This window comes from Embiotoca jacksoni, unplaced genomic scaffold (genome assembly GCF_022577435.1).
Source record: "Embiotoca jacksoni isolate LCO1_2020_lvr unplaced genomic scaffold, fEmbJac1.0.p SCAF_114, whole genome shotgun sequence".
Lineage (NCBI taxonomy): Eukaryota > Metazoa > Chordata > Actinopteri > Embiotocidae > Embiotoca > Embiotoca jacksoni.
Window position 1 is genome coordinate 348,761 of NW_027185246.1, and position 22,740 is coordinate 371,500.

The 22,740-nt window shown below is 46.0% G+C and overlaps 2 protein-coding genes across 7 annotated transcripts in view; one reads left to right on the plus strand and one right to left on the minus strand.

Annotated features, from left to right (window-relative positions):
- LOC138194816 (collagen alpha-6(VI) chain-like) overlaps window positions 1-22,740 on the plus strand; it is a 52,375-nt gene that overhangs the window by 14,545 nt on the left and 15,090 nt on the right. The window contains exons 3-23 of the mRNA XM_069143805.1: window positions 2,555-2,841; window positions 4,193-4,381; window positions 5,701-5,823; window positions 7,054-7,638; window positions 8,388-8,987; window positions 10,402-11,013; window positions 11,316-11,858; window positions 12,282-12,833; window positions 13,432-14,010; window positions 14,537-15,097; window positions 15,182-15,540; window positions 16,555-16,633; window positions 16,810-16,952; window positions 19,101-19,193; window positions 19,350-19,403; window positions 19,696-19,767; window positions 20,561-20,587; window positions 20,689-20,733; window positions 21,256-21,309; window positions 21,542-21,604; window positions 21,913-21,978. Coding sequence (XP_068999906.1) covers window positions 5,751-5,823; window positions 7,054-7,638; window positions 8,388-8,987; window positions 10,402-11,013; window positions 11,316-11,858; window positions 12,282-12,833; window positions 13,432-14,010; window positions 14,537-15,097; window positions 15,182-15,540; window positions 16,555-16,633; window positions 16,810-16,952; window positions 19,101-19,193; window positions 19,350-19,403; window positions 19,696-19,767; window positions 20,561-20,587; window positions 20,689-20,733; window positions 21,256-21,309; window positions 21,542-21,604; window positions 21,913-21,978 — 5,160 coding nt within the window. The 5' untranslated portion in view covers window positions 2,555-2,841; window positions 4,193-4,381; window positions 5,701-5,750. The remainder of the gene's footprint in view (window positions 1-2,554; window positions 2,842-4,192; window positions 4,382-5,700; window positions 5,824-7,053; window positions 7,639-8,387; window positions 8,988-10,401; window positions 11,014-11,315; window positions 11,859-12,281; window positions 12,834-13,431; window positions 14,011-14,536; window positions 15,098-15,181; window positions 15,541-16,554; window positions 16,634-16,809; window positions 16,953-19,100; window positions 19,194-19,349; window positions 19,404-19,695; window positions 19,768-20,560; window positions 20,588-20,688; window positions 20,734-21,255; window positions 21,310-21,541; window positions 21,605-21,912; window positions 21,979-22,740) is intronic.
- On the minus strand, window positions 84-2,595 carry rpp25l (ribonuclease P/MRP 25 subunit-like). 6 transcript variants are annotated; one of them, XM_069143812.1, is made up of 2 exons: window positions 2,550-2,595; window positions 84-1,215 (listed from the first exon to the last, which is right to left on the minus strand). In XM_069143812.1, the coding sequence occupies exon 2, from the start codon at window positions 1,213-1,215 to the stop codon at window positions 559-561; it is 657 nt and encodes a 218-aa protein (XP_068999913.1). In that variant the 5' UTR covers window positions 2,550-2,595; the 3' UTR covers window positions 84-558. The 6 variants fall into 6 exon arrangements, with proteins under 6 accessions (XP_068999913.1, XP_068999909.1, XP_068999912.1 ...); XM_069143808.1 differs by lacking the exon at window positions 2,550-2,595 and adding an exon at window positions 2,437-2,523; XM_069143811.1 differs by lacking the exon at window positions 2,550-2,595 and adding an exon at window positions 2,451-2,506.

A 22,740-nucleotide genomic window follows, 5' to 3' on the forward strand; every position in this document is an offset into this window, starting at 1 on the left:
CACACCGTTGTCAACCAGAGCAGCTGTCTGCTTGGTTATTTAATAACCTCGGTTCAAACAGGAAAAACAATCTCAGAGCGACACAAATTAAATCTCTTTAATTTTACGTTCTGAAAAAACACATTTTTTACAACTCAGATTTCAAATTGTTTAAACTGCAGCTTTCAGAGAAGAACCAGGAAATAAAGGAGCCCGGTGATGATGAAGATGTTTTATCTGCTCGGCATTTTCACCATCGAGTCAAGTTTAAAACACGTGTACTTATTTGTTACATGTTGAAGAAAACTCTTTAGATCATGCAGGAGCATAAAGAGGCTGACAGAACAAACTCCTGAAGGTCCACTTCCTCTCTTGTTCTGGAGCTTTTGACTATCATCACTCTGTTGCCATGGAAACTCCAGGACGACCATGCGCTGGGTGTTCGGTGGAGACGCGGTTCTGGTGGACCTGCAGTGGTCCTGGACCGGTCCGGCTCCGTACGGGTCCGACGTCAGTTGCACGTCGGTTTCGTGTCTCTGAACCAGTTCACGTGTTCGGACCAGAACCGGCTGCACTGAATCAACTCTGTCCTTTCAGCGGTTCTTTGGACCGTCCAGTCTGCCGGCCGGGTCCCTTCCCTCTGCTGCCTCCGCCTCCTCCGCCTCCTCCTCCTCCTCCTCCTCCTCCTCCTCCTCCCCTCTTCCTCTTGTGCGCTGGTCTCGGCCCCGCCCCCTCCTCCCTGCCGGCGGACTGAGCCCAGAGGGCGTCGTAGCGGCCCGGCGCCTGGTAGCCGGGCTGGCTGCGGTCCAGCGGCTCCGAGGAGAGGAGGATCCAGATGGCGGGCAGGTTACGGCTGACGGTGAGGCTGTCGAGTCCGGCGCCGGACTCCAGCGGCTCCCACACCTCGTCCACGGCGCCGTACAGCAGCCGGGTCAGCTGGTGGAGCCCCTTCACGCGCCGCTTCATGATCTCCGCGCACGTGATGGCCTTGGAGACGCCCTTACCGCTCGCCGTGAAGACCAGGTGTCTGCAGAGCGGCCGGCCCGGAGCGTGCCCCTCCCCCTCCCCCTGCCCCTCCCCCCGGGGTTTGGCCTCCATGCGGCTCAGGGCGTAGCGCAGCAGGTTGCGGATCTTGCTGCCGTCTTTGACGCGGATCTCCGGCGTGTCGGCGTGGAGGCCGGCGAACGGACAGACGGACGGCCGCTCCACGGTCCGAGCTCTGCTGTAGTTCTCCATCTGCATCAGAACCAGAACCACAACACAAATTAAACAGTCAGTCGACTTCCTGAAAGGAAACTGGACTTCTTTTCTCACATCTGTGTGTTTTCTGAGGACATCTGAGGTCGAAACTTGTATCGGGACAGAAACCTGCAGCGCCACAAGGGGGCGCCAGATCACCTGACCTCAGATGGACCGTGTGCACATCCTGAGTGAAGACAGGACAAGTTTACCAGTAAAGGAACTGGACCGGTGCCGAGAACTCAGCACTCAGCAGCAGAAAGGTTTCATTCAAAATACCAAAAGACGGTTTTAAGAGCAGCTCCTGACGTCATCCGACACTTTCTGACAAAAGTCATCTGAATATCATCCAGAATTATCCAAATAGGTAAAGAGGATGTTGTTGGTTGGAGCTTCGTAGTCTTCATATGTTGTTGATCACCTGACATTAAAAACAACAACAAACATCGTCCTTCATTGGTGGAAACAATCTAATACATGAAGCACCTCTTCAGACCTGCACACCAAACTCCATCCAGAAAACTACGGAGTCACTTCAAACGTCCTCCTCACATCGAACACTGTTGAACCAGGATGTAAATTACGTCTCGAACCAGGTTTCAGGGTCTTCTGATATAATCAGCATCGGAATGAGTTCATTCCTCTGAGAACCAACGTTTAAATGTCCCGATCTTCTCCTCTTCACCACGTTTGGTATTCGGCAACGTTAACGTACAAGCTACCGGACAGACTGAACAATTGAACTAAAACCAACCGCACTTCCTCAACCTGGTGTACGCCGAATTAAGGAGAAGGTCGAAGTGATTCAGGAGAACGTGAAGAACCTTCGTGATATGAATGTACCGGATGTGGAGAGAAAGAAAACTTTCAAAGCGATGGTATTTTAAATGAAGATCGGCGCTGTGCCAACGCTAGCCGAACACACGCCGGACTGACAGAAAGACGTCAAACTAAACTTTACTCTGCGCGGTCACGTGACGTCACCACGGAGACTTCTCCACGTGACGTCACCACGGAGACTTCCTGTTTTTTTACTGATGTTGGAAAAAGTTGACAAAAAACTGCGTTGTTAGCTGTTAGCAGATGCGGCTAAGCTACAAGCTAAACGAGGGGGCACGTGCCGAGTGTAAAAACCCCGAGTCATGATAAATAATGTGACCTCAATGTGACCTCAATGTGACCTCAATGTGACCGTGTGGACTCAAATATAAAACCTACATTTAGAATCAGACCTGCAGCGTTCTCTTACTGAACTGTCCACATGTTTACTTCAGCTGCGCCGCGCTGCCGTATGACGATGAGAACTGTCGTAAACTAACGTGCGTCTCTACCTCAGAAACCGGCGAACTTCAGAAGCTTCATCTGAATTCAGAGCACCTGTGTGACCAGGTAGAAACCTGAGGATGTACCGGGACGACAGCAGAAGAACCATCTGCTTTTTATTGACTTTCTACTGAATGTCTCGTCTGAAAACACTGAAATGTGGTGTTCAACGGGGGGTGGGGGGAAGCGGCAGTGAGTCCTTCCCGCCTCCCGCCACAGGGGGCGGCAGTGAGTCCTTCCCGCCTCCCGCCACAGGGGGCGGCAGTGAGTCCTTCCCGCCTCCCGCCACAGGGGGCGGCAGTGAGTCGAGTTACTTTAATCTGCTTTTTATCAGTTTGCTTTATTTCACAGTTTAACGCTGTCATCTTTTTTAACTGTTGGCTCTTAAATGTGTTTATAAAGTTATAAAAACATAATTATTGTTGAGGAAAAGGAAAATGTTGATTAATACAAAGGACAGGCTGTCATATGTAGATACATAGATATACAATCATATATAATTTGTAGTTTAAACTTTAAAAATTAAGCATGTTTGAATTTTTTAAGGTTTAGTCATAAAAACAAAAAGCGAAAAAATTTCCCCTTGGGGATTAATAAAGTAACTAACTACCGAAAACATAGGGTACCTTGTTATGATTATTACAAACCTGTTGCAAAAAGTGAGATAAAATAGTTTGGTAGATTTATATAGGAGGTGTCAATATTGGACTGTTTGTAAACCTGGTTTTAGACTAGTTTTGGACTGATACTGGACTAACTTCGGACTGGTTTTGAACCTGGTTTCAGACCTGGTTGGATCTGGTTGTGCCGTAGTCCTGATGTCAGTCTGAAAACGCTCTACATTCAACCATCCTGTGATTTGCAGAAGTTCAATCTGATTTGGACCCTCAGACCAGAACCTCCAGAACCTCCAGAACCTGTTGGTTTCTTCTTCTTGTGGCCGTCCGTAAACAAAAAGTCTTGAATTTACAGCATCAGCAGGACTCAACAGAACGTGAACACTTCATTTGTTCTGGATCTCCGGCTGCACGTTGAAACCGACTGACTCGTCCTCAGAGATCCTGTGAAGTGTTGAAGGTCAGCTGCTGTCCGAGCGTTCAGTCCTCCAGAACCTCTCAGAACCGCCTGTCGCTGCCAAAACCAACTCGTCCATCACCGAGCCGACCGCCGGCCCGACGAGTCGAGCGGCAGCAGCTGTGATCAGCTGTGATGAGTTTCAACATACTTTAACACCCCAACGGACCTTTAACATCCCACCGGACCTTTAACATCGCTGGTCTGCAGGTTGCTCAGAACCTGAGTTCTGATGTTCAGCCCGGCCACAGGTGGAAACGCTGTGGAGCATCAGCACGACTAGAAACCATCTCAAACCCAGTTTCCTCTGACGCGTCTAAAAAAAAAAGAAGTTTGATGTCATTTCATGCAATTTTACCACAAAAAAATTAAAACTCCACAAATTAAATCGACATATTTAAGAAAAGGTGTAAAGTCACAACAACAAAAAGGAGCTGATTAAAAGCAAATGATGTAAAAAAAACAAAAAACGAATAAATTAAAACACAGGAGGATAAACAAAAAATAATGCTGATAAATAAATATTAATGCTGACAAACAAAAATTAATGCACGTTAATGCAATGTCACATCTGCAGAATACAGAGGAGGGGGAGGCTGCTATGCTTCCTGCTCCTCCTCCCCCTGCTCCTCCTCCCCCTGCTCCTCCTCCTGCTCCTCCTCCCCCTGCTCCTCCTCCTGCTGACCATCTTAAAGCAGCTCCCTCCTGCAGCTCTGTGTGTGGGGTTCCTGTGTTTCAGGTCGGACGGTTCTGATTCAGCAGATCTGTAAGTGACTCTAACTTTAACTCTGTCTTCATCCTGAGTTCCATTCAGTGTTTAACGGATATTAAATATCGATAGATATTAAATATGGACAGATATTAAAGTTGTGAGCTGATTAACCAGCTGAGATTCATGCTGACTGTTTGCAGCAGTGTGATCAATTACAGTCAAAGAAAACGTTCCTCTGGTTGTGTTTTAAGTTTTAAATAGTTCTATTTCAGTAACATTTTTTTCTTGATTTCAAGTTTTAATTGGTTCTGTTTCAGTAACAGTTTTATATTTTAAGTTTTAAATGGTTCAATAACAGTTTTATATTTTAAGTTTTAAATGGTTCAATAACAGTTTTATGTTTTAAGCAATTCGGATTTAAAGTTTAAACTCGTTCAGTGCACCACAATTCAAATTCTTTTTTATTATTATTATTATTATTATTATTTATTTGGGCCGATCTTTATTTTACGAGGACTGACTGAGATCAAACATTTCTTTCACTACAGACAATCTGCTGTACAAACTCACACATACAAACAGAAGCAGCACATTCAACATGAAGATTATCGGTTGTCTTTTATTATGTTTCTCTCGTCGTGTTTTTACAAAGTTTTTCTCTGCAGAACTTTTAGATGTTTAGGTTCTGGTTCATCGCAGGTTTTCACACCGAACATCGATTTCAACTAAAACCCCGAAAAGTCGTGACGCTGTGAAACAGAATAATTTGTAAATCATGTAAAAGACAAAACTGAAACGGAGACGTGTGTTGAAAAGGTGATGTGGTCAACATGAACTTGTCCCGACTGCTTTTTACACCTGTTTCTGCCATCAAATTCAAAATAAGCATATATTTATCATAAAATGATTAAAAAAAAAAATGCACAATTTCAACATCTGATACATTAAATATGAGTTCACTTGATTCACAAATCAAATCAAAGTCCGTGAATTTTCAGGGTTTTTCTACTTTTCTGCATAAATTTGACCAGAAACATGATGATATTTTTACAGTCCAAAATTTAGATGGAATTCAAATAATTGAAATTCAATTGTGGACCAAGAACACAAAGATTACAAAAGGAAAATCAACCCATCAATAAATAAATAGTTTTATCAAATAAAAAAGTGCCACTGATTAATATTGTAAAGTAAACTCGAGCCCTAATAACCGTAATATTATCTTCCTGCATGTCTGTTTTAATGTTATTTTTTAGCTATAAAACACTTTGAGCTGCATTTCTTGAAGGAAAGGTGATATGCAAATACAGTTTATTACTATTATTAATATTGATTGAAGAAAACGATCAATATTCACTTCATGTCTCTGAAAGTTTCACCCTGAAGTATCCGGACTGGTTCTGCAGGAGGACAGAAACCCAACATGGAGGGAAGAGCAGGTCTTCTCTTCAGCCTCGTCGCAGCGTGTTTCTGCTGCACCGCTGCTCAGATCGCAGGTCGGTACCGAACACAACAACCCAGGTCAGGTGGGCTTTATTCTAGGTGTTCATGAGGGGGCAATTAAAAGGGACTGGGACACAAGGTCAGATGGGACAAAGGGTCAGATGGGATAAAGGGTCAGATGGGACACAAGGTCAGATGGGACAGAGGGTCAGATGGGACACAAGGTCAGATGGGACACAATGTCAGATGGGACACAAGGTCAGATGGGACACAAGATCAGAAGGGACATCGGGTCGGATGGGAAACAAGGTCAGAAGGGACATCAGGTCAGATTGGACACAAGGTCAGATGGGACATCAGGTCAGATGGGACACAAGGTCAGATGGGACACAAGATCAGAAGGGACATCGGGTCGGATGGGAAACAAGGTCAGAAGGGACATCAGGTCAGATTGGACACATGGTCAGATGGGACATCAGGTCAGATGGGACACAAGGTCAGATGGGACATAATGTCAGATGGGACACAAGGTCAGATGGGATATCAGGTCAGATGGGACACGAGGCCAGTTGGGACATCAGGTCAGATGGGACACAAGGTCAGATGGGACATCAGGTCAGATGGGACACAATATCAGAAGGGACATCAGGTCAGATGGGACATAATATCAGGTGGGACATCAGGTCGGATGGGACATAATGTCAGCTGGGATACAAGGTCAGATGGGATATCAGGTCAGATGGGACACAAGGTCAGATGGGATATCAGGTCAGATGGGACATCAGATCAGATGGGATATCAGGTCAGATGGGACACAAGGTCAGATGGGACACAAGGCCAGATGGGACATCAGGTCAGATGGGACACAAGGTCAGATGGGACATAATGTCAGATGGGACACAAGTTCAGATGGGATATCAAGTCAGATAGGACACAAGGTCAGATGGGACATCAGGTCAGATGGGACATAATATCAGGTGGGACATCAGGTCGGATGGGAAACAAGGTCAGAAGGGACATCGGGTCAGATGGGACATCAGGTTAGATGGGACATCAGGTCAGATGGGACACAAGGTCAGATGGGACATAATGTCAGATGGGATATAATGTCAGATGGGACACCAGTTCAGATTGGACATCAGGTCAGATGGGACATCAGATCAGATGGGTCACAAGGTCAGATGGGACACAAGGTCAGATGGGACACAAGGCCTTTAATGTTGCTCTGGGACTGGTCCTGGTGTTGGGACATTCATTGCTGATCTTCTTCCTCTCCTGTCCAGAGTGCCAAGACGCCACTGAGGGCGACATCGTCTTCCTTGTCGATGGCTCCTCCCGGATCGGTGAAAGCTTTCAGAACGTCCGCTCGTTTGTCAGAGGCATCATCGGGGGCCTCGACATCGGCAGCGACCGAGTCCGGGTCGGCCTGGCTCAGTACAGCGACGATCCTCACCTGGAGTTCCTGCTGAAGGACCACATGGACAAGGCATCACTGCTGAGAGAAGTGGAGAGAATTTCTCACCGAAAAGGTGGCAAGCAAACGGGCGAGGCCCTCGACTTCCTCCGGGAACAGGTCTTCACAGAGGAGTCCGGGAGCCGAGCCGTTGAGCGGAAGCCTCAGTTTGCCGTGATCATCTCTACTGGGGACTTCTCCGATGAAGACGTAGAAGCGGCCCAGCGGCTGAGGAGGCACGGCGTCATGGTGTTTGGTATCGGGGTGGGACAGGTCAACCAGGACAAACTGAGCGCCATCGTTAACAAGCCGCTGCAGCGCTTCCTCCTCACCACCAACAGCTACCAATCTCTGCCGGAGATGACGGACCGTCTGCTGCAAGCTCTGTGCACCACCATGAAGGCTCAGATGAGCGGTAACGGCAAACAAAGTTTATCACTCAGACGTAAAAATAAGTAACCGAAGTTTTGAACACCATGAAAGAGGAGAGCATCTGAGGCTGCTAATAATTCCACAAAGCTGTAATCTCCCCAACCTCCCATGAAACCGTCTCTTGTCCTCTGAGTTATGTTTCGTACCGCTCAGACCTCCAGTCCTCTTTCGGTCGGTGTAGTTAAGGTGTCAGTTTGTGTCAGGAAACTAGTTTGTACAAATTGATTTCCGAAAACGTCCACTTTCAAACGTGTAACTGTTTCGATTGGCCGTCGGATGAACGGCCTTCCACCGCAGAGAGGCGAGGCGGGACAAACTGGACAAATTGGACAAACTGCGACAATACGAGGGTCCATCAATAAGTCCAGAGAGTTCCTGAACGCAGCAGGAAGCAACGAGCTTCATCAGGAAGTACTCAGAGTGTCGTCTCTTCATCAACATCTCTGCTCCAGTTTCAGGATTCTATGGTGACATCACCAATGTTCTCGGACCAGCGGTCACGTTAACGCGTGGAACTCAGTGATGATGTTGATGAATACTTCCTGATGAAGCTCGTTGCTTCCTGCTGCTCCGGGTGCATCACCATGCTGCCTTCGGGAACACTCTGAACTTACTGCCGCCATTTTGCGGATGATTCCAACCTGTTGTCTAACACACTCACCAACACCTCCAGATTGATGACTCTGTCCTTTACTGTCATAAAATGTTCTTCTTGTTTCCGTCTTGTTTCAGCTTTAACCAGCAGGTTTACAGATGTTTTCTTCCTGGTGGACAGCAACACAGTTCCAAAGCAGTTCAACATCTTCAGGACCGAGCTCGTCAACCTGATCACTCAGCTCGACGTCAGAGCGTCTACCTACCGTGTTGGACTGGCTCAGTACAGTCAAGACGTCAAGGTCGAATTCCTTCTTAATGCTCATCAAACCAAACAGGAGACCCTGAACGCTGTAAAACGCTTCCGTCTGCGCCGACAACCCAACCAACGGGGAAACCTAGCACGCGCTCTGCAGTCCGCCAACAACTTCTTCAGCGAGGAGGCGGGCGGCCGAGCAGAACTTGGCACCAAACAGATGCTGGTCATTGTGAGCGGCGAAATATCACCCGATCGCATGTCTCATTGGGCGAATGACCTCAAATCAGCCGGGGTGACTATTGTGGGGATGAATGGCCTTTTACCTGGATTTGGCAGTTCATCTGGAGACGGGACATTTCGCAAAGTCATCCATGACCATCTGGACCATTTCACCAGCCCTAACATGACATTTGATTCTCCCAGAGTGACTCAGCTGAAGGACGTCATCACAACCCAGGAAGAGGTTCAAGTCAGTCAAGGTGAGCGCTTCTTCTTCTACCTTCGACTGAATATAGAAGTGGGCGTCGTAGCTTCTGAGTCTGACAAGTGAGGCCAATGTGTAGTTGCCTCAAACCACAGTACCAGTGAGGCCACTAGGTGGTCCAACAGACTCCCATTGAAAAAGCATCCAGTTCTCTTCTGAAATACAAAGTTGGTAAATGTTTCCATTATGGTGTCGTTAGATAAAGTCCTTCTGATCAATTACTAGAATTATTATAGTAATGATAAACTACTTTATTTGTTTTTTGTAATTCTTATCATTCATTGGGACGGGTTTTTGACAATGTATTTTTCAACCTTTTTAGTGGGAGTCAATTTGGACATTCAGACAAATTCTCAGTTTAATACAAAACACTTTCTGTATGGATTGAGGGGAGGCGGCTCCAAGGTCTGCAAACAAACTCATCTTCATGTGAACTAGCCTGGCTCCGCCCACCTGACTCTCACTGCTTCAGTCTTCTCTGTAATTGTAGTCTGGAAAACCTGTTGGTTGGTTCAGCCACTCTGAAGGGCGGACCAATCAGAGACCAGTAGGCGTGGCTTATGTGACGATGTTGAAGTCAACTTGTAGTTCTAACAATGGTGGTGGCAGCAGAGCCAATCAGCAGCCAGCAGTGACGCCATCGTTAGTTTGTGAATGTTATGAATCCTCCAGTTCAGATTCTGTCCGTCACCATCTTTGTTAGTTCGGAGCGGTTTGGAGCAGGAAGTGACCATATTTGGATGAGCTGGGGGAGGAGCCAGCGGTGGATCTGACCGATCTGATCGGAAACCTGACGATACTACGTCCCGCCCACCGATAGCTGTAACCTGACTGCACCACAGGCCTGTCAATCAAACAGACACGCCCCCAAAAACAGGTCTTCTTGAATCTTCTTTTCTAATGAATGAGGGATTATTTTCAGATGGACCTCCAGAAAACTAATAAGAAGGAGTGACTTTAGCTAACAACACCGAGATAACTGATGGACACATTTTATTCACTTTGGATTTGATGAGAGAAGTTGAATGGGAGTCTATGGAGCCGGAGGCTTTTTGGAGCCGACCTCTAGTGGCACTCGCTGGTATTGCAGCTGAAGACACTTCCAGATCGGAACCATTTTTCAAACCTAGAAGCTACGAACACTTTTATAAACAGTCTGTGGGCGGAGCTGGATGCAGCGATGTGAACAGTTGAATAAATGCTGGCAAACATGGAGGAGTTGAGGTCGGAGTCACTTTTCTTTCCAGTTAGTTTCAGTGCACAACATCCGGTATCCGGTGGTCACTGGATCACGTGGACACACTCTGATATTCCAACACTGATCTGGAGTTTTGGACACTCTGTGATTTAAAGAATGTTTCTCTTTTCAGAAGCTGAAGGCTCAAGTTGACTAATTTCTCTCTTTACAGATTGCAGAGGAGCCAACGTGGCAGACGTCGTGTTCATTGTTGAGTCCGGCAGCATCGGACCAGCTCACTTCCAGCTGGTGCGCACTTTCCTGTACTTGATCGTCGGTGGCCTGGAGGTCAGTCGAGCGAGAGTCCGAGTGGGCATCGTGACGTGCAGCGACAAACCCATAGCGGAGGTCCACCTCAGCACCTTCAGCGACAAGGCTGAAATCCTGCAGTTCATCAACATGCTGCCTTACCGTGAGGGCCAGACGTACATTGGAGCTGCCCTCAATTTCACTAAGGCAGAGATGTTCCAAGAGCGGCTGGGCAGCAGGGCGTTTGTCCAGAAGGTGGCAGTGGTGATCACTGACGGTCGTTCCAACGATGATGTGAGCGAAGCGGCGATCGCGCTCCGTCGTGACGGCGTCACAGTTTACGCCATAGGAATCAAAGAAGGCGACACAACTCAGCTGCAGAAGATTGCTTCGTTCCCTCCCTACAGCTATGTTTTCAATGTGACAAGTTTCACCAGGCTGAGACCCCTGAGGACGGTCCTGCAGAAGAGCCTGTGCAACAACATCATTTACCAGATGATTACCAACGTTGAGACCACAAAATACGTCAAAGAAGGTTCGAACCCTTTCTTCTTAAAGATCTCTTACACAAACCTCCATGAGGACAGTCAAAGTCTGAAGAGTATTCATGATGTCATGTTCACTTAAGTTGTGATATAAAGAGGACGTCAAGATGAGGAGGGGGTCAACAAGTCATTTTGATCTGATGTAAAAGACCTTTTTGGTTCTCAGATGTAACGGTGAGATCTAGTTCCCATAACCAGCCGTATGTGAGCTCCCGTTCAGGTGAACCTCGCCTCGCCTCTCTCAGGCTGCGTGAGAACAACTAATCCTTCTTCTTCTTCTTTGTCTCTCCAGCATGTAAACACCAGGATGAAGCTGACATCTTTTTCCTGATCGATGACTCGGGAAGCATCAGTCACGCAGACTTCAGTGACATGAAGAACTTCATAATTGGGTTTCTTAAAAACTTCCACATTGGGCAACAACACGTTCGCATCGGGCTGGTGAAGTACTCCGATGCGCCCACCCTAGAGTTTGACCTGACGGAATACTCGGATGCTCGGAATGTGGAGAAAGCAGTGAAGGCGATAAGGCACGTGGGAGGCGGGACCAACACAGGAAAAGCTCTGTTATACATGGAACGTTATTTTAAGACTCGTAATGTCCCAGAGTACCTGATTGTCATCACCGATGGAAAATCTGCTGATGCAGTCAAAAGTCACGCAGAAAACTTAAGGAGACAGCAAATCAACATCTACGCCATCGGGGTGTTCAATTCAAGCCAGGCTGAGCTGGAGGAGATCTCCGGTGACTCCATGAGGACTTTCTCTGTCAGTAACTTTGAGGCCCTGAAGTCCATCAGCAACAACATTGTCACAGAGATCTGCTCTTCAGAGGGTAAGGACAACCGGACGAGACGGCCTCGCATCCCGCATAGAGAGCCGAACTGAAACCAGGACTTCTGGAGTATGTTTTACTTTTGTAAGCGGGACTTTGGTGCCCTTTGACCTTCTGCCACCAAAGTCAGATCAGTTCACCCTCGTGTCCGACCTCGTGTCGGTCTGCCAAACTTGAAGAAATTCCCTCGAGGAATTCTTTAGATATCACGTCCACAAGGAAGGGACGGACAGACAGACGGTCCAAAAACAGAACGCTACAGCTAATGCTAATTTGATCGTGGTTTTATTGCTTCTGAAGCTGCAGTTTCACTTCGGCTCTCTATGACGTGGATAGGGTGGAAGATGTTTAACCTGGCTGGAGGGTTGCGCTTCAAGGAGACGAGGAACGCCACACTAACCTTTCTCTGTTCTGTACCCACAGCTTGCGAAGATGTACCGAGCGACATATTTTTCTTAACTGCCAGCTCTGAGAGCATCACTGACATCGACTATCAGAAAATGAAAGACTTCATTAAATCTGTCATCAGCAAGTCGGTCATTGGGGAGAACCAGGTGAAAGTTGGCGTCATGCAGTTCAGCACAGAATCTCGTCTGGAGTTTGACCTCAACAAGTACAACAGAAAAGAGGACATAATGCAGGCGATCGACCGCATGACTCAGATGAATCAAGGCACTCGCAGCGTATTGGGCATTCAGGATGTCTCAAAGTACTTTGATGCAGACAGAGGAGGACGCCCTCACCTGAAGCAGAGATTGGTACTGATAACAGATGGTAACATCAAAGGTAATGTCGCGCTCCACGCTGCAGCTCTCCGGGCCAAGAACGTGGAGATCTACACTGTGGGACTGAAGGACGCCGGCACCAAGCAGCTGCAGGAGATCAGCCACTCCGTGGACCAGGTCTTTACTCTGAGAAACTTTGACGAACTGAAGTCACTGGTGCCCAAGCTGGCCTTAAAGTTCTGTAAGAAAGGTAAGGGTGGTGTGAGACTGTCTGAACCAGGTGGTGACTGATTAGATTTATTTTTATTGTGGAATCACACCATATAATACACACATTATTAGGTCTTAAAGTTAGCTTCAGATTCGCTACTTAAGGGAAAAGTTAAGGGAAACCTTACTGACAGCTTCGAACCACATGTTGTCCTCTTAATGCTGTTAAAGCATCTTAGACACTTTAGATGAAGCCTGAACTCTAAAGTCTGAACAGCATTTTCTGTTTTAGGAAACCTTTATTCCATTTGTGAAAACAAAAACTGGGATATTTCACTGCCTTTTTTCACCTCTGGGCCGCATTAGACCGGCTCCAGGTCCAGAACTACAGCACTCACACAGGTCAAACCTGGACTGGATTATCACAGAGATCTCAGGGTTGTCTTGAAAGTCATTGAAAGTCACGTTTGAAGTCATCTCCACCTGCGAGTTAGACCTGAAGAAGCCCTGAGGGCCAGAGGAAGTCCTTTCCATGACACTCAGATTGACACTGCGACCGTGATTTTTTTATCATGACAACCAACCAGCTCTCCACTCTCGACGCTAACCTGCCCTCTCACTCTTTGTTCTTCCTCCAGATTGTGAGAAGATAGATAAAGCTGATATCATTTTCCTGGTGGACGGCTCCAAAAGTATAGATGAGAAAGAGTTCGAAAGCATACGAACCTTTATGGTGTCCATAGTGAACCAGACCACCGTCGGGAAGGAGCTGACTCGCTTTGGGATCATTCTCTACTCCAACCAATCTGAGTCCAAGTTTGCTCTCAAAGATTGTACCTCTAGAAGAGCCGTTCTTCAAGCAATAAAAGATTTGTTATCGCCAAAAAGCATAACAAATACAGGCAACGCCATGGCCTACTCCGTAGACTTCTTCACTGCCAAGAACGGCGGCCGCAGAGAGCTCAAAGTGCCTCAGATTCTCATGGTGATCACAGACGGCGACGCCACCGACTCTGATAAACTGAAGCCGTCATCTGATGAGCTGCGTTCCAACCAGATCACCGTCTTCAGCATCGGAGTGGATGAGGCAAGAACAGACCAGCTGCACATCATGGCCGCAGGCGACACGTCCAAAGTCTTCTACGTGAAAGAGTTTGAGAAACTGGAAACTCTGTACAAGAATATTTCTTCTATCCTCTGCAATAAGACCAAGCCAGGTAAGAGGTTCCGTACTTGTGGTCACAGTAATTAACTTAAAGCTCTCAGTAGAAACTCTGCTGCTCAAATTAAATAGCTCAAAATAGAACTTCATCACCAGAAATAATTCAACAAGGTTTGTCAACTTCTCTTCCCTTCATTACAACAAACTGCATGCTGGGAGACTGGAAAAAAATGGTTCCAAAAAAGTTTTATTATGCATATTGTTTTTTGTGTAGAGTGTGCATTGATATGATTTTAAAAGCATTCAAAGCTCTTATTTTTATAGCACACCGAGCTGAAGTGTTCTGTGTTACAGTCTCAGACTGTTCTGCAAAGCTATGTCACTTTTATGACTTTTTGAGTCAGCCCCACGATTGTTCTTCAAGTTCAGGAAATTTAAAAATAATCAACTAATTGGATGCAGGAGTGCCTTAAAGTGTAGTACCATTGAGGGCCACCAGGGGCTGTCTCCACTACAACCGCTCTACATACTCTAGAGTTGTTCATCAGTGCTGACGTCCTTCTCTTGCTTTTCTCTGGCAGCTTGTGACCGGACCGATTTGGTCTTTCTGCTGGATCAGTCCAGCAACATCAGCCCAGCCGAACACGGAGCCGTGACCCGGTTCACCGTGGACCTGGTCAACAGCTTTAAAGTCGGTGAAGAGTTCGTGCGTGTCGGACTCGCACAGTTCAGTACCGACTTTCAGCATGAGTTTTACCTCAACATGTACTACAACGCTGAGGATGCGATCAAGCACATCGACAGCCTGGGACGCCGCGGCGGAGAGACCAACATCGGACAAGCCTTGTACCACATGAGGACGTACTTCCAGAAGTCGGTCGGCAGCCGCAGCAACTTACCCAGGAACCTGCTGCTGATCACACGCGGTAACTCTCAGGATGACGTGAAGGATGAAGCCGACCGCCTCCGGGCGATGGGGGTCCAGATAATAGTCATCATAGTTGGAGAGGTCTACGACCTGCAGCTCCTGCAGATCACCGGAACGGCGGACAAACTAATCCCTGTCTACAATGTCGACCGCTTCCAAAATATCAAACAATTGGTTATCGACAGCATCTGCTACGTCCCGGACAAGCCCTCGAGTAAGTCTCACAGTGTAACTTATTGTTTTTAACCTTCACATGTGTGTCTGAGTGCCGAGGGTAAAGACAGACTTCTCTTGGCAGAGGACTGCAGCATCGACATCGCCGTAGGCTTCGACATCACTGAGAGAAGCGGAGGCATCGGCAAGCTGCTGAGCAGCAGCCACTTGATGCTCCAGAACCACCTGGAGGAGATCATCTATTACGCCTCCTCGTTGAAAGACGTGTGCTGCACCAGCGCCGGACCGATCCAGACCAGGGTGGCCTTCCACCTGGTGGACCGCAATGGAGCCTCGCTGTACGACGCCGGCTTCGAAAGCTACAGCACCGAGGTGGTGGGGAAAGTGCTGACCTGGCCGCTGTCTCAGCCCACCTACTTCAACTCTGCCATGCTCAAGTTCTTCATGGACAGGTTCAGAGCCGCGTCCACCGCCAGCGTCAAGGTGAGAAGGACACAGTTTCAACCCGGCACGCACCTCTGAGGCCTTTATTTGTCATAAAGTTTTGACCTGCTGGTGTCCGATGAAAAAAAGCCAGTTCAGCTTACGGTCCGGACAGCGTAACTGTCGTACCCATAATCACATTAAAACATGTTTTAACAGCGTGTTTTAACTTAATAAAACATGTAATCTAAATGTTTTCATATTGTGGAGCAATTCACTCTCAAAATACAAAACTTTTTGTGAGTCTGATCACCGTTTCCATGCCAACACATGGGGTATGACTAGCAACTGGAACACAATCAGCAGTCTTATGTAACGTACGCAATGTTTACTACTCCAGGAAGTAGTCCGACCCTTAGCAACCACCTAGCAACAGAGAGGATTTCTAGTCTCCAACTGAATAAATACAGAACATAGAAACACTAAACTGCTCAGTTAGCTCAGTCTGGTTGGAACAAAGATATCTGATGAACAAAGATATCTGATGAACTAAGATATGTAATGAACAAAGATATCTGATGAACTAAGATATGTAATGAACAAAGATACCTGATGAACAAAGATATGTAATGAACAAAGATATCTGATGAACAAAGATATCTGATGAACAAAGATATCCATGGACTCGTGTGTTTTTAACATTTTAGCTCCGTGTCATGTGTTCAAACCAAACCGGTCCAGCTAGCCGCCGCTAGGATTGTAAGTGCGTGACTATCCGTGGTGTTACGGTACGGGTGCTCGGAGCGACCAAAAAGGACCAAAAGAGACCCGACTTCACCAAATGGGTCATTTAATAGAACTATAACAAGTAGAAACTACATTATATTACATATTATATGAAATTCAGTTTTAATTCTATATTCCCATTGAGAGGATGGAGTGATATTTCTAGTGATGAGCAGGATGTGATGTCATGATGACTTGTTCCAAATGTTCTGTTGAACAATCAGGTCTCTGGGGGTGGAGCTACTTGCTTTATAACCAGCTTTTAACATGACTAAACGTGTTCCTCAGGTGCTGCTGATCTTCTCAGATGGACTCGATGAAAAGCAGTTGCAGCTGAAGCGCACGTCAGAGCTGCTGGAACAGTCTGGTAAAACCAAAAGTTCCTCCTCCTCCTCAGTAATGTCTTCATCCTTCATCACTTTCATTTTCTTTCACACCTACTGGACAAAGCCAACATGACCCAGTTACTTTATCTAAAGTCAAGTGTGTGAGTCTCTGGAGGACGTCGCGTTTGGTCCAACCTGCTGTTTGAACTGCCTGCAGGTGTCAACGCTCTGCTGACGGTGGCGCTGGAGGACACCGACCCCTCTCCGCTGCAGGTGGTGGAGTTTGGCCGAGGGCTCGAGTACCAGCGTCCTCTCACCATCGGCATGCCGAGCATCGGCAGCACCGTCCTCCAACAGATTGTAAGTCCTTTATGTTACATTACATTACATTTCATTTATCTGACGCTTTTATCCAAAGCTACTTACAATAAGTTAATTTCAACCATGAGGGTACAAACCCAGAACAACAAGAATCAAGGAAATACAATTTCTTCCAGAAAGCCAAACTACAAAGTTCTATCAGTAAGTTCTATTTTAAGATACTAAAGTTCTACTGTTCAAGGTAAAGGAGGAAGAGGTGTGTTTTTAGTTTGTGGTGGAAGATGTTCAGAGTTTCTGTCCTGATGTCATTGGGGAGCTCATTCTACCATTTAGGAGCCAGGACAGCAAACAGTCATGATTTTGTAGAGTGTTTAACTCAGTGAGGAGCAACAAGCTGATTGGTAGAAGCAGAGTGGAGGGAGGGGCTGGGATGTAGGGTTGGACCATGTCCTGGATGTAGACTGGACCCGATCTGTTCGCAGCACGGTACGCAAATACTAATGTTTGGAAACGGATGCGGGCAGCTACTGGTAACCAGTGAAGGGAGCAGAGGAGGAGGAGGAAGAGGAGGAGGAAAAGGAGGAAGAGGAGGAGGAGGAGCGGAGTAGTGTGAGTGAATCTAAGAGGTTAAAGACCAGTCGAGCTGCTGCATTCTGGATGAGCTGCAGAGGTCGGATGGTACTAACAGATAGACCTGCCAGGAGGGAGTTACAGTAGTCTAGATGTGAGATGACCAGAGCCTGGACCAGAACCTGGACCAGAGCCTGGACCAGAGCCTGGACCAGAACCTGGACCAGAACCTGGACCAGAACCTGCACCTCCTTCTGAGTGAGAAGAGGACGTATTCTCCTGATGTTGTGCAGCATGTATCTACAGGAACGTGTTGTTGCAGTGATGTTGGCAGTAAGAGAGAGTTGACTGTGGAGTGTCTCCGAGGTTCTTATCAGTCAGGGTCGGGATAACAGAGTTGTTGAAGGTAGTAGTCAGATCGAGGGTGGGAGAGTCTTTCTCTGGAAGGAAGAGCAGTTCGGTCTTGTGGAGGTTGATTTCCAGGTGGTGTGAAGACATCCACTGAGAGATGTCAGTCAGACAGGCAGAGATTCATGCTGCTACCTGTGTTTCAGATCTGGAAAAGAGAGGATCAGTTGGGTGTCATCAGCATAGCTGTGGTAGGAAAAGACATGCGAGTGAAGGACAGAGCCGAGAGAGTCGGTGTACAGAGAGAAGAGGAGGGGACCCGGGACGGAGCCTTGAGGGACACCAGTAGTGAGAGGACAAGGTTCAGACACAGATCCTCTCCAAGTTACCCGGTAGGTGAGGTCGTTGAGGTAGGATGAGAACAGGGAGAGAGCAGAGAGACACCGAGGTCCTGAAGGAGGAAAGAAGGATCTGGTGGTTCACTGTGTCAAATGCAGCAGAAGGTCTAGAAGGATCAGGACAGAGGACAGAGAGGCTGCTCTAGCAGTGTGAAGCTGCTCAGGGACAGAAGGAGGACCGTCTCTGTTGAAACCAGACTGGTGGTCAAGAAGGTTATTATGGTGGAGATAGGAGGAGAGTTGGTTAAAGATAGCTCGCTCCAGAGTTTTAGAAAGAAAGGGAAGAAGAGAGACGGTCTGTAGTTGTTTACTTCAGACGGGTTGAGGGGGGGTTTCTTCAGGAGAGGGTTCACTCTCTCCTTCAGAGAGTTCGGAAAGCAGCCATGTTGCTGTTGACTGCAAGGAAACGACCTTAATGACGCTGTTTCCACCCGGAAATAACCATCACAAGTGGCCTGTAAATGTTCAAGTGTGAATGAAGGTGGTCCGAACCACCGACTGTTTATAAAAGAGTTCGTAGCTTCAGGTCTGTAAAATGGTTCAGATCCAGAAGTGTCTTCAGCTGCAATACCAGCGAGTGCCACTAGAGGTCGTCTCCAAAAAGCCTCCGGCTCCATAGACTCCCATTCAACTTCTCTCATCAAATCCAAAGTGAATAAAATGTGTCCATCAGTTATCTCGGTGTTGTTAGCTAAAGTCACTCCTTCTTCTTAGTTTTCTGGAGGTCCATCTGAAAATAATCCCTCATTCATTAGAAAAGAAGATTCAAAAAGACCTGTTCATGTAAATACTAGAGGACCCAGTGGAAAACCTTGCGGTGCCCCATATTTACCCCGATGATCACACGTTGACCTTTGTGTTCTCTCTGCAGACCAACGTGGCCGACCAGAAGTGCTGCAACGTCCTGTGCAAATGTTCAGGAGCCAAAGGCCACCGCGGTGATCCAGGAAAACCGGGGATCAAGGTGACTGGAAGACGCATCATCTTTAAATATATACAGGAAGTCGGGAATGCTTGAGGACACATAAGAGGTCCGATCGGTGGAGCTTCTCCTCCTCAAGGACGCAGGTGGTTGAGATGCAGCTTTGTACAAAAATAATGTTTTGTGTCTTATAAACAGGGTCTGCTGGGCCGGCCGGGTCAGCCGGGCTTCCCAGGAGACGAGGGACCGATGGTAAGTGGCTCTTCATCAGTTTATCCTCACATGTTTACAACAGCTGAGGTCAAGAGGGAACAAAACAGCTGGGAGAACATCTGCAGCTGGAAACTAGATGACTGGTGGAAGAGGACTGACTCTTTTCAAACCAGTAATAATACTTTCCAGCAAATCTCTTTGCTGTTTGTTATCCTTGAGATATAACAGACAGACAGACAGATAGACAGACAGACAGACAGACAGACAGACAGACAGACAGTACTGTGTTTGAGATTGTCTGCTGTGTCACGGCTCTCTGTGGTTGTTGCAGGGCGATCGAGGGCTTCCAGGACAAACGGGACCTCAAGGCTTCCAGGGTTGTCCTGGAACCAGAGGACTGAAGGTAAGAACACCTGCAGAGGTGTTCACACACACAACCACTGATGCAGACACAGCTGGTGTTCAACCACAGACTGGATATAAAACTACAGACTGGATATAAAACTACAGGCTTGATATAAAACTACAGGCTGGATATAAAACTACAGGCTGGATATAAAACTACAGACTGGATATAAAACTACAGACTGGATATAAAACCACAGACTGGATATAAAACTACAGGCTGGATATAAAACTACAGACTGGATATAAAACTACAGACTGGATATAAAACCACAGACTGGATATAAAACTACAGACTGGATATAAAACTACAGACTGGATATAAAACTACAGACTGGATATAAAACCACAGACTGGATATAAAACTACAGACTGGATATAAAACACAGACTGGATATAAAACACAGACTACAGACTGTTTATAAAAGTGTTCGTAGCTTCAGGTCTGTAAAATGGTTCTGATCCAGAAGTGTCTTCAGCTGCAATACCAGCGAGTGCCACTAGAGGTCGGCTCCAAAAAGCCTCCGGCTCCATAGACTCCCATTCAACTTCTCTCATCAAATCCAAAGTCAATAAAATGTGTCCATCAGACTGAATGAAAACTGTAAATTTAATTATCAGCTTTTGTTTATTGGCATGAAAATCAAGTTGTAACTGCATCAGGCAAAAATATGTGACATTTCCTTCATTTTATACAAATACTTGTTGGTTTCCTGTGAAGCCAGCATGAAAGCACATGTAACGTAATCAGGAGTGTGTGTGTGGGATGTTGATCCTGTTTGTGTGTGCAGGGCCACCGAGGCGCCTCTGGAAACAGGGTGAGTGGAACCAAACAGCTGTTTACCCAACATGTTTGGACTAATAAATGTTGAGTCAGCAGCGCTGAGACGAGGCAGCTGATTGTGTTTCATCGCTGCAGGGTGACGACGGAGGAGAGGGGATTGATGGAGTCGACGGACAGCAGGTAACCACGGCAACCTCTGGACAGATGGTCACTTTAAATCAAGACAGACCGCTTCTACAAGGGCAATGATTCATCTTGAGCTGTATTATAAAAAAAAAAAAATAGAAAATTGAATAGAATAAATAGAACACATTAGAATAGAATAGAATAAAATAGAACACATTATAATAGAATAGAATAAAATAGAATACATTATAATAGAATAGAATAAAATAGAATACGTTAGAATAGAATACATTCAAATAGAACAGAATAGAATACATTACAATAAAATAGCATACATTACAATGGAATATAATAGATTAAAATAAAATAAAATAAAATAAAATAAAATAAAATAGAATAAAATAGAATAGAATAGTTTCCAATTAAAGCACCAATGTAGAAGCAGCAGATGAACCACATCAAGAACATATTGAGATATAAAGATGAGATATGAGAATACTGTGGTGGTAAAAACAGAAGACATACGTGTGGAATAAATCTCAGACCGCTAACATGATGTTCTTTTTGTGTTTCCAGGGAGACACGGGAAGAGACGGACTTAAAGGAGACAGAGGACACACAGGAGACACAGTAAAATAACACATTTAATTTAGTTTTTTCTGTGATCTGCTACATGATAATTACAGTCAGATCATTTCATAAACTAAAGTAAGACAATAAAAGTCCTTCATTCATGTTTAAATGTTTAAATGTGGACATTTGAAGCTTTATTTCATCCTGTTGTTTGTTTCATCACCGTGAAACTCGGAGGTGTTGACCTCTGACCTCCTAGTTGATTGACAGGCTGATGTGTTGTCCTCAGGGTCTCACAGGGATCAAAGGGGACGTGGGGCCTAAAGGAGAGCGAGGACTGAGTGGAGATCCGGTGAGTGCCGACGTGTCGTTTTAATCTTTGAGCCTCTCCAACCCAGAAGAACCCGACGGGAACCGTTGAAGCTGAGAGTCGTCACTCTGACATCATAAACACACTTTAATGGGTCTTTAAATCTGAAGTATCCACAGCTGTTATCCCATCAACAAACCCGCCGACTCGGCGCAGGCGCTTCCTGTTTATGTCTCCTGGAGAGAGGCCGCTCACAAACAAACGCTGCGTCAAACGTTGTCGTATTAACGGCGCCCTCTTGTGGTAAAAGCAGTGAGGAGTTGATGCTCACTTCCTGTTGTGTCTGACAGGGCGAACCAGGAACCATTAACGCCAAACGAGGACCCAAAGGAGACCCAGGAAACCCAGGACGGCCGGTAAGACATAAACAGACGAGCTCGCGGCAGGTTTAATCGGTCCGAGTCCCTCGTGGACATTAAAAGCCTCCCGACTGAGTCGTCACGGAAACGTTGAGCGGTGAACATCCAATCAGCGAGCAGTAGGCCGATCTGTGGAGAACTGGTGTTGATTCTTCTTCCTGTGGAGGTGTCAATCACTCCCTCCACAATTTGTCAACATTGTTTTGATCAAAAGTTTTTGATTTTGGGGCGAATTTGTAATTTGTGGAGTTTTAAATGAGAGTTTTGCAGTGAAAATTGCAGGAATTTGTAAAAATTGCTAATTCGGGGAAAAAAAACCTTATTTTTTTAAGCATTACCTGATAAAAGAATAAATATGTGACTTCCTGTTATAATAATCCTGCTGAAATATTTAACTTGTAATGTCTTTTTCTTTCTGTGTTGAACTCTAAAAGTGACAAATCTTTCCAGAACAGACCATCTGTGACTCATAGAAACAAATAACACATCTGCTTTCAAAATAAGAGCTTTAGACTGTAATATAGAAACAAAGAACACATCTGCTTTCAAAATAAGAGCTTTAGATTGTAATATAGAAACAAAGAATACATCTGCCTTCAAAATAAGAGCTTTAGACTGTAATATGGAAACAAAGATTACATCTGCCTTCAAAATAAGAGCTTTAGACTGTAATATAGAAACAAAGAATACATCTGCTTTCAAAATAAGAGCTTTACATTGTAATATACAAACAAAGAATATATCTGCCTTCAAAATAAG